The 11,363-nt window shown below is 36.4% G+C and overlaps 1 protein-coding gene across 2 annotated transcripts in view; it reads left to right on the top strand.

The window, feature by feature from the left end:
• The first annotated feature begins 502 nt into the window (after positions 1-502).
• Positions 503-11,363, top strand: part of LOC122553141 (myozenin-2-like) — a 37,633-nt gene continuing 26,772 nt past the window's right edge. The window contains exons 1-2 of one of the 2 annotated variants that reach the window (XM_043696724.1): positions 503-673; positions 1,288-1,391. In XM_043696724.1, the coding sequence (XP_043552659.1) occupies positions 1,316-1,391 (76 nt within the window). In that variant the 5' untranslated portion in view covers positions 503-673; positions 1,288-1,315. The remainder of the gene's footprint in view (positions 674-1,287; positions 1,392-11,363) is intronic. The other variant, XM_043696733.1, reaches the window with a different exon arrangement.

The following is an 11,363-nucleotide window of genomic DNA, read 5'->3' as shown; positions in this document are numbered from 1 at the left end:
GGCACTTTTTCCCTAACTTGTTTGCACATTTAAGTGACCCTGTGACTACTTTGCATTGGAATATTTTGTGTAGTGAATGTTCACTCCCGCCATAAAGTAATTAACTTAATCTTAATTTTGTGACTTTGTTATATTTGATTTTTTTCTAATTAAGTTATATAAAATTGTGAAGTAGTTTAAATTTTGCAATTCAAGCTGAATATAAACTTATTTAAAGCCCCAAGTGAATAGTTTGGGATTTACACCAGCACACATTTTAAAAGGGTATTAATGTCTTCATAATTATTTAATACATGTATTCATTTTCCTATTATCACAGAATTTATTTACATAGAGTCTTGTGCAATTTGCTTTACACAAGACACTATGTAATCCAAGAGTCCAGATAATTAGTGGACTGGATGTCCTTTATCTACAACCTTTTATTGAGTAGAATGGAGTGGTTGAATTGCTGAACACTAAATATAGACATTTGATGTAAAGTTGATGCAAGTCCCCGAGGCCAGTTAATTTTGGTGTTTGGGGGTGTGCAGACCACGGCAGATGTGATCCTGGAAAGATCTATCACTTGCTAAGCAAAGCGAGTCATCTCCAATCATTTTACTCGTAAACTACTGGAAGGAGATTATATCATATTCAAGCCTTCTTAAAGGATCTGTATTGTTTAACGCAGGTAACATTGTATATTTTTCAGAGTGTTTACAAAGTTTGTTGTTTCATGATAGGAGCCAACAGAAATTTTGCTACCTATGTTCAAATCTTGTCAAAATAACATTCTAATGTTCTTAGTTAAAGTATGTATATTGATATTATGTAACAATCCAAACATAATCATTAGGTTTTCTGATTTTTGTCAAAGTTTGGCTGGTTGTTAATTTACAGAAATGCAATAATACATTATCAAGAACCTGGAAGTTTAATATTAGTGTTCAAACGTCATAATCACGATATAAATATTTTTCCATGTTTGAAAGTAAAAGAACTGAGGTATTAATATGACACACAGCAGGAAGCAACATGTGTAAAATAGGTAATGTGCATATTTTCCACTGGATCAATTTCCATGTAAAATTATGAATTAAGTAATAGAGAATTTTTAATAAAGACTTGTATTATTTTCTAACTAATTCTTGACAACACGTTAAGGTGCAGCTTATTTGGTACATGGCCTGAGTTAGGATAATTGTAAATATTAAGATATTTCCAGTCACTGTATTTATGATCTTTGACATTGAAGAATAAAGCAACCAGATTTTCATATATTCATGTATACTCTGTTCATTACAGTTTTCAACTGTAAGGAAAAACATACATAATGCAATCACACAGCATGCTTACAAAGGAATTGAAGCAACAAGCATCTGCCATTGTAAAGGAAATCCAAGGAAATGGTAGGATACTGTTACACTATCATTTCTAAACTCATAATAGTAATCAAAATCCTTTAAAATCCTACCCAGTCGATTATTAACGTTAATGTGTGTGTATTTTACCAAAAATAATTTAGTTGAATATCTTACTGACTATGGTAAGTAATCCTTTTGTCATTACCACTGTCCTTTGAAAGTTATTTTTAGTTTGAACAACTGTGAGTAGCTGTTGTAAAGTGCTGAGATCTTTGACAGCTGACGTACATTCTCGATATACAGACCTTCTGACCTACGTTCGGAATTAGATCACCAACCATTTACAAAACATATTTTCTTTGGGTGTAGGGGGTCTATGCACATGTGCACATTTATAAATGTGTATATAAAATATACAAGAAGGTAGATGCATTCACAATGATTACACATAAATGATTTAATACAATGACCACTCATCAAATCGCAAAACTTTAATTATACATATTTGCACAGCATTGCTGATTGCCACGGCAACTTTCTTCCCTCAGTTCACATCACCCATCAAATATGAATATGTAAACAACAATAACATTGAGTGACTTTCACTGGGTTCCAAGCAACACTTTCAAAGGATGGGCTGAGAGCTATAAAATGCTGCCGTGTCAGCAGCACCTTAGTCTTGCAAACGCATGTATAATGCCACTTCCGAATTGCCTGAGATTCCCAGGTAGAAGCATTTGATTCTCTCCAAGAAAGGGGATAAAATTAAGGTGGAAAACCAGCTCAGTACGCCAATCATTAACCTTGTGTCCTTTTAACTGCAGTATGTGCATTGAGGACTGAAAATAATTAACTGGGAGAAAGTTTTAAGTAGCTGTTCTGAATGAGCATGCCTTTACAGTTTTTTTTCATTTTTGGTTTAACCACTATAATGACACACAATCCAGCAACATTTCAGTTTCCCTAGGTTCACCAGATTTGTAGGCTTGCACCTTATTCATTAAGGGGTTAAGACAACTACAAAAGCTAAATAATAAAGCTATTCAAGCATCAAACACAAGGTAATTATAAAACAAAGATCACCAAACACATCTGATTCCACAAGTGTCCGCACAATCAAATTAATTAAAGAATGGGTGTTTCACCACAGGTAATGTTAACATACTTGGAGATCTAATTTTGATCCAGTTCAGACATGAGTCTTTCTATGGTAAATGTTAAGGATCAAAGGTCAAACTAACTTGTATTCAATTGAAGTTCACAGTACAGAAGCCTTATGACATATGGTATAACTCAAATTAATTCTTCAAATTATACTCTTATAATTATAATTAAGTTATAATTTTTGCATAGTGCAAGATACCTTTCTGGTTTGAGGTACACGATCAGAGTAATTGTTAGCAGATGCAAACCATTTTTCCAACCTGTGCTATTTGGTGAATTAAATAGAGACCACTTGTCTTCCACATTAGTTTTTCAATCTCTCCCCCTCATAATCATAAATGGATTAGAGTTGTATCCTGCTGTTTGTTCATTAAAACCAACACAGCTAGATTGGCTAGCCATGGCAGAAACTATGTGATTTTGATTCCCATTTACAATGCTTTTGCAATAAACATTAAAAACTGAAGGCAGCTTATTTAAATATATTAAGAGAAACACTGGAATGGTGCAGCATCTCTGGAGAGCAAAACAGAACTAATGGGTTGAATTACAGATAAAAGAAATCTAATAACCTGCTCAAAGATTGTATTTCATACCTCTGGAGCAAGTATGACTTGATCCTGGATCTCCTGACTCAGAAGTGGGGTCACTATCATTGCACCAGCTGTTGAAGGTGGACCTCCTGCAACCCAGCATAAATATTTAGTAACAAACTCCCCTTTTCTGGGCCAGCCCACTCTGCTTTAATTTTGTAGCTAATGGAGCTTTAATTATTATTGATGAAATTGCACCCCACCTCCCATCCAGGAGGGGTCCTGATTCAGAAAGCTGCTGATCAATCAGAATTCAGCAGCTGTACACAATCACAGGTTGTGGACACTGCTGTTACTGTCGCTAAGCCAGTAGAAGTCGAACATTGAAAAACTTAGGCGTCCAGGTATCTTAAGCAATCCCAAGGAGTGGATGAAGGAGACAGTGAGTGGGAACATGTTTGGCAGTGAAGGGACGATGGATCGAGGCAGAGAAAGATATTTTGTTTTGGGAGAGTGGAGGGTGGTGACTCTAATTGGCACTGGAAATTGGGAACCAGAGAGGAAGCATCCCAGGCTTTATTGGCCATCACCTTTTAGAGTAAAGCTGCCAGGCTGCATGCTGGTTGCGTACAGACCTATCCTTCTATCTCTTCAGTAGAAATGACACTGGGATGAGGCATTACTTGTCCACTTAATGAGCTCAATTGATTCCTGAATGGGTAGCCTGTCTAAAACCTTGCCCACCACTTGTAACATTGAAATGGACTGACCATGAATGGGCACTATCTATTTACCCACCTATGGTGGCCTTTAGAATTCAATGCAATTTTCCAGTTAGTGCATTTCAAATTATAACAGACATCTAAACATTAGTGTTAGGATTTGGCAACAAGTTAAAAAAAACCTTTAAAACATTCAAATCTTTCTAATAATGTTTCTAGTATCTGTCAAATTTTACATCTACATTATGAATGTTGGATCTGTTTATGCTTGCCTTTAAAAAGTTGTACCTTTCTAATCTGGTATTTCCTACTTACACTGATTATCGAGTAAAGGTTTAATTGTACTGATACGCAGATTAGCTACTGAGCATGTGAGAAAGTAACTAAGTCATTACAATGTCAGATCACATTGAAATAGACCGAATCTACAGGATCCAAGGCAATAGTTTCTCTTACATCTCCTGTCTATAATGATGTTTAATGAAGTTGTTAATGTTGGCTTACAAGAATTTTGACTTGAACTTGCTGCATAATGGCTGATGGTAAACAGACCTATGACCTGAAGGTAAGGGGCAAGGAGCTCCTGAATAGAAACCAGTGACTACGTATTGTTATGAGTGAAGGATGAGCCAGCCAAGTGATCCAAACCGAGAAGTGGAGGAGAAAAAATTTCAAGAAAATCTCAGTTGCAATGGGAAATAGTGGGTCATGGACTTCAAGGTCCATGTAACACCACACTTTGGAGAGGGAAAACCTCACAAAAGCTGAACAAAATACTAGTGAAACCCCCCAGTCAGAAATGCAGCAAATTGTAAGAAACAAAAATCAACCAGCTGCAGGGAAGACATTTTTACAGTGAATTTGAAGTTTTTATTTACAGGGATGGGAAGGAAAAAGCACTCCGAGACTCTATCCAAAGAAAACATGTGAGGAAGTAGGTCACAATTGATGTCATCAACGAACAGAACCAGCAGGAGCTTTAGTCATGGTTTTTTAGAAAATTCAGTCATGGGATGAGGGTGGTTAAGAGTCAACCACATTGTTGTGGGTCTGGAATCCAGATAGGGATGGCTGTTTCCTTTGATAATAGATATTAGTGAAAGAGATGTGTTTTTCCTAACAACTGGTAACTAGATGTGTTTTTCCTAACAACTGGATTCATAGTCATCTTTAGGCACTTAATTCCAGATTTTTTTTATTGAATTCAAATCCCACTATCTGCCATAACCAGTTTTGAACCTGGGTTCACAGAACATTATCTGTGTCTCTGGATTAACAGTTCAGTGATAATATCACTAGACCATCACCTCCCCTAAAGAGAGTGATCACTACAGAGCTCCATTGCAATAAAGTAAAAGGGAAATAATTCACAGCATTCTAAAAGTGTCTAGGCATTAGAAGACACTGAGGAGCAAGAGGAACTCTTCTTTGAAAGATTTAGCAGGCATTCATACTTGAGGCAAGAAAGTTCTCAGACTATCCTTCATCAACTTTGGGGCACAAGGATTATTAAAATCAAACTGCCAATGGAAGTGAACATACAGAAACCTCGTGAGTTATGTGTAACATGGAGGATTGGTTAGCTCAGTTGGCTAGATAGTTGGTTTACAATGCAAAGTGATACCAACAACATGGGTTCAATTCCCACACTAGATGAGGTTACCATGAAGGACTCTCCTTCTCAACGCTTCCCCTCACCTCAGGCATGGTGGCTGAAGTTAAACCACACCAATTGTCTTTCTCTTTCTCTCTCTCTCTCTCTGTCTAACGAGAAAGTGGAACTATGGCAACTTTACCTTCACTTTTATTTCTGACCATTCCACTTCTTTAGTAACTTGGAGCTATTGCATAGCTTTGAATATTCTTTGGCTAGTAAATTCCTAAAACATTGAAAATTACTCCATCTGCCAGGAATAATTTTCCATTATAATAGCCCTAGCCTGTGTGTAAAGACTAAGCAGACAATTAATTTCTCTCTCTCAAAAAAATTAAAAAGGCAAGAAAAAGGTATAAAAGTCAGGAGTGACAATCCACAAGAAGGTGTTCTGACCTTCATTTATTCTTTCAAGTCACAGGGAATCACTATCAATCATATTGTTAATTTAAGTGATGGAGAAAACTTAAAACTCCTTGGACTCCAATATTCAAGAAACATTGTTTGTGAACTCTCTGCTGTCCCTTTTGTGGTAAGGGCTAGAAACCACAAAGAAGCAAGAAAAATAATTTATACTACTTCAACCACAAACAAACACAAGTGAAGCTTCATAAAATTCTACCACCAGCAAAATCATCACATAGTTGGAGAAGGGATCTTCAATCATTCATGAAAGAGGCCTGAGACCTCCAATGTAGATTCATGGATATTGAAGTCTCAAACAGGATGGATGATGCCCCACCTCCATTCTACCAACTGCATGCAACACATCTTTACAATCATATACAGACACATAAACATGGACCTGACCTGTTTAGAGGAAAAACCTTCAAACATTGGAATCAGTCTAGATATTTTTAAAAATTTAATAAGAAAAGGACCAAATTAAAGAGCTTCTGGAGATGCAGCATACACTGATGAAGGTTAAAGTTGATCATTAAAAGGAGGTTGAGTACAGTTAAGTTAAATGAGAATTGGAGCAGTCTAATTACACACTGACTTCAAATAGACAGCTGACCCAAAAGCCCAGCAATGAGCAGTTACACACCATCAAACCTTAGGGTTTGAAAAAGAACAGTTACAGATAACAGTTCTGAAGAAAGGTCACTGGACCCAAAGCATTGACTTTGCTTTCTCTGTACAGATGCTTCCAGACTTGCTGAGTTTTTCCAGCAATTTCTGTTTTTATTACAGGTTGCAGATTCCAAGACTCAGAAATGGCAAATGTTCTCATGCAAATTACACAATACTGAGATACAAAATATCAAGATACAGATTACTGTGAACTATTAGGTGAGGAAAGCCTTCTGCCAAAAATTAATGAGTTATGTGAAAGAAACTCGAGAGACAACAAATTTGCAGAAAGTTTGTTTAAAGTTGCAGAAGACTAAAATGGAGAAGCCAGCTGTTGTTAATGACAGAGATCAACAAATAATGATGATGATCCTTTGAAAAAAAGAATTAGAAATGCATGGGGAAGAAATCCCATTTGCCATCCATCTTGCACAGCACAATGGTACACAGGGACATAGAGTCATTGAGTCATAGAAATGTACAGAATGAAAACAGACCCTTCGGTACAAATCTTCCATGCCGACCAGAGATCCTAAATTAATCTAATCCCATTTGCCAGCACTTAGCCTATAATCCCTCTAAAACCCTTCCTATTCATGTATCTATCCAGATGCCTTTCAAATATTGTAATTGTATCCACCATTTCTTCTGGCAGCTCATTCCATGCGTGCATCACTCTCTGCGTGAAATGGTTGCCCCTTAGGTCCCTTTTAAATCTTTCCCCCTCACCCTAAACCTATGCTGTCTGGTTCTGGACTCCTCCACCCCAGGGAAATCACTTTGTCTATTTATTGGGGTGGGTGGGTAGTGAGGAGTGGTGAAGCAAGAGTAAAGAGTTAAATGTTCAAGGTCAAATGTTGATGGTTAAAAAGGGTACCAAAAAATAACTTGCGAGTGAATTGTGGAGCGCAGGGTTAACTAGCAAGTACTTTAAGAATAGCTAATGAGAAAATGCAAAAGAATCTCATGGAACTTCACATCACATGGATCTGCAGCCTAACTCCATAGGTTCTGGTAGATGTTCTCTGCTAATATTTTTTATACATAGTTATGTTTAATAAAATTGGTTAATGTTCACTTACAAGATTGGAAACTTAATCAAAAAGTTCAAGCATTTTCACCCAATTTCAGCTTTATCTCTGAAATCATTCAACCAAATTTAACAATCTGGCTACCTTTCTAGAATGATAAAATAACTACATGACATGAGAAAGCATTACACTCCCTATGAAGGGATGTATACTTGAATCCCATATGTATGATCTAACTTTCTCTTCAGTCTGTAAGCAATGCAAGGAAATCCATTGGTTTCCAATAAAAGTTTTAAAATGTGAGTCCAGACAACCAAGGAAGTGTGAAATAACTAATGAGAAAATATTCATCAAAGCTGTTGTAAAGATATTTCAAGATACATTTACCTCAACATACTTCAATTTATATTTACATCACATGATTTTTTTGCATATGTGACAATTGTGGAACATATGCCAAATTCTTAACATTGAGGTGCATTCCCTTGATTAGTTATCTAAACTTTCAGTTCATGTAATTTGATAACTATAACATAAGATTTATTATCAATGTTCTGACAAAGTTATTTTATATCGGCTGGTGATATTACAGCTAGCACCCTAAAAAGAATATAATAATATACTGTATTCCACTATCTGAATGTGTTGCACACAGCTGTTGTTGAAAATGCAAGTTAGAAGCATCCATCAGTAATTTAATCACATTGTCTCATACTATTAAATGTCAGCCCTGATTATTCGAGAGTGATACAGTGACTTGGAATTCAAACCCAGAAATAGACTACATTTTTTTTAATCATCTCACATGCTCTATCATTGTCAGATGCAGCTCTGTCTTATCAGTGCTGTTCATCAGCAGCAGGGATATTTCACTTTTTAAAATTATTTTACACTTGACAAACAGGACTTTTAGTCAGAACATAATTAAGTTTTCACTCAGCAAAAACTTTCACTTGAAGAAACAATTACTTCTAAAGAAAGACATTAAAAAAACACAAGATTGGTGCAGAAAATGAGCAAATTGGAGAACAAGGAACAGCTATAACAGCTTATAAAGAATCTAACATGAAAAGAAAGCAGTGGGGAAAAATATTGAATCAATTAGAGATATAAATTTCATTATTATCCTGGAAGAATATTGTGCGCAATTCTGGTCTTTCTTTTCAGAAGGATCTTGTGAAACTTGAAAGAGTTCAGAAAAGATTTACAAGGATGTTGCCAGGGTTGGAGAGTTTGAGCTATAGGGATAGGCTGAATAGGCTGGGGCTGTTTTTCCTGGAGTGTCGGAGGCTGATGGGTGATCTTACAGAGGTTTATAAATGCATAAGGGGCATGGATAGGGTAAATTGCCAAGGTATTTTCCCTGGGATAGGGGAGTCCAGAATTAGAGTGCATAAGTTTTGGGTGAGAGGGGAAAAATTTAAATGGGAACCTAAGCAGCAACCTTTTCATGCAAAGGGTAGTGTTTGTATGGAATAAGCTACGAGAGGAAACAGTGGAGGCTTTAGAGGGTTTAGAGGGATATGGGCCAAATGCTGGCAAATATGATTAGATTAGGTTAAGATATCTGGTCAACATGGACGAATTGGACCAAAGGGTCTGTTTCCATGCTTTGCATTTCTATGACTATAACTCAGAACAGCAGGTCAGAATAGGCCATGTGATGTTCGGTATTCTTTTGGATGTACATATAGACCTACTCTGTAGAGATAACTGAGGAATTTATTCCACGTACCAAAGTGGAATCAAATGAATATACAATTCAGCTTTGATTGTCAATTGGGAGAAACAAATGTTATTGGCAATCAAATTAGATTGTCTTCAATATAGGATAGATTTGTCTTCATTTTCTAAACTTCTAGATAAACTGCAGTCAACTGCAGTTGTTAATAGAAGAAAATCCTCCTTTGTTTTGATAATCACAAAAAATTGTCTTTATCGAGTATATACAATTCATAGAGAGTAATAGAGGACTTCTCTGGAATGTTAGGCAATCAGGTTCCAGTTTTATATGATCTGACATCATCAAGACATACTTCCTTATGCACGAGTTTGGTAGGTATTCTTACAGTCAAAGTGTAGTTAACCCATTACTCTATATTTACTCTCAGCTCCTTCTAAGGTTGTAGGCACTTGTTCACTAGTATCTTTAGGGAAGGAAATTTGCTGACCTGGTCTACATGTGACTCCAAATCCACAGTAACAGGTTAACTTTCAAATACTAATTGAAGCTGCTTAGCTAGCCAATCAGTGATATCAAACCATCAAGAAGTCTAATAACTGGAATAAATTAAGACAGATCACCCTGCACCAACCTATCCATCAGAAACAACAATGGCAAACCCAACCGTGTCAACCCCTCAAAGACCTATTCATTAACACCTGGGGACTCATGTAAAATTTGAGGGTGCTGTCCCATAATCAGTGAAACAACAGCCTGACAAAATCACAGTATGGAATCCTACTTTACGGATCATATCGCTGACCTTGCTGTCACCATTTCTGAAAATGTCCTGTCTACCAGCAGGCCCAACAAACCAGAGATGGTCGCACATTAGTGTACATTAAGAAGGGAGTTGCTGTTGGAGCCCTCAACATTGGCTTTGGACCCCATGAAGTCTCATACATTGTAGAAGAGCTGATGGGAGCACGTCATCCTTTTCCAGTCCCACTGCTTTGAGAGTCACATGTTTAAAAAATATATTAAATGGAATATTTATTATATATAAATGTTTCAACATTGTAAATTGTATGCTTCCTCTATATTAACAAAAAGATCCATCAGCTAGGTTTCTTCGTTAAACACAAAATTATCAATTTATTATAATGCAAAACCAGTCCAATAAAGATGCAGAATTAGCTAACAAACATAATTTATAATATGAAAATATCAAAGTTGAACCCTCTAAATAATTCAAAACACACACAGACACACACTTCAGTTAAAAGAAAAGAATATGTTTCTCTTTGCAAAGACTCACTTTAAAGCTCATTGATTTCTGACCAAGGATGGTTTATCTTGAATGCAAAACAATAAGATATAAAATATTCCGAAGTCTATCCCTTTGGTGGTTTTGCATGTGTGTGCTCTCGCTATTAATGACTCGTGCTTTTCTCTGAGGTCTTGGCAATTATAGTTTACTCAATAAATAAAATATTGATAAATTTTTCCAGTAACTCTCTTTCAAAACAACAAGCAGTTTTTACATTGAATTCACCATTCAAATATTTCAGAATTTGGAGACATAAGCTGGGAGACTTGTACATGGCAGGCTTTCCTCAAATAACTCCAAAAAAGAAACCACAAGCCAGCATACATGGTTTAAATAGAAAAGCCAGCTGTAAAACAGTCAGCTATTTTTTCTGCAAGTGAGTTCAAGCAACCAAGACCAGGAACTGTCACAAGTCACATGATTTCCATGAAGTATTGTCGGGGGGAAAAGGTTGTAATGCATTTTCATTGAACTTTTAAAGAAAACGTCCAGGCATATCCCCAATTCGTCAGACTCAGATCCTCAAATAAATAGAAATATTAAGTGGCTACCTAACATAAGATATCAATTCAAACATGGATAAGGAAACATCTTGCTAAATATCACCAACCATCCACCGCTCAGCTGATAAAGCAGTACTCCTGATCAACACCAGTTAAAAGATGCACAAATAGTACTTTGGATGGGAGACTTCAATGTCCACCAAGAGTGGCTTAGTAGTGCCAATACTGACTAAGGTAATTGAGTTCTAAAGGACATAGCTGCTAAACTGGGAATGTGGTAGGTGGTGAATGAACCAACAAGAGGACAAAACACACTAGATCTCATCCTCATCATCTACCTGTC

Source organism: Chiloscyllium plagiosum, chromosome 1 (assembly GCF_004010195.1).
Source record: "Chiloscyllium plagiosum isolate BGI_BamShark_2017 chromosome 1, ASM401019v2, whole genome shotgun sequence".
NCBI classification, from domain to species: Eukaryota; Metazoa; Chordata; class Chondrichthyes; order Orectolobiformes; family Hemiscylliidae; genus Chiloscyllium; species Chiloscyllium plagiosum.
Note: the sequence above shows the minus strand (reverse complement) of the source record. Positions and strands in the feature narration are given on the sequence as shown.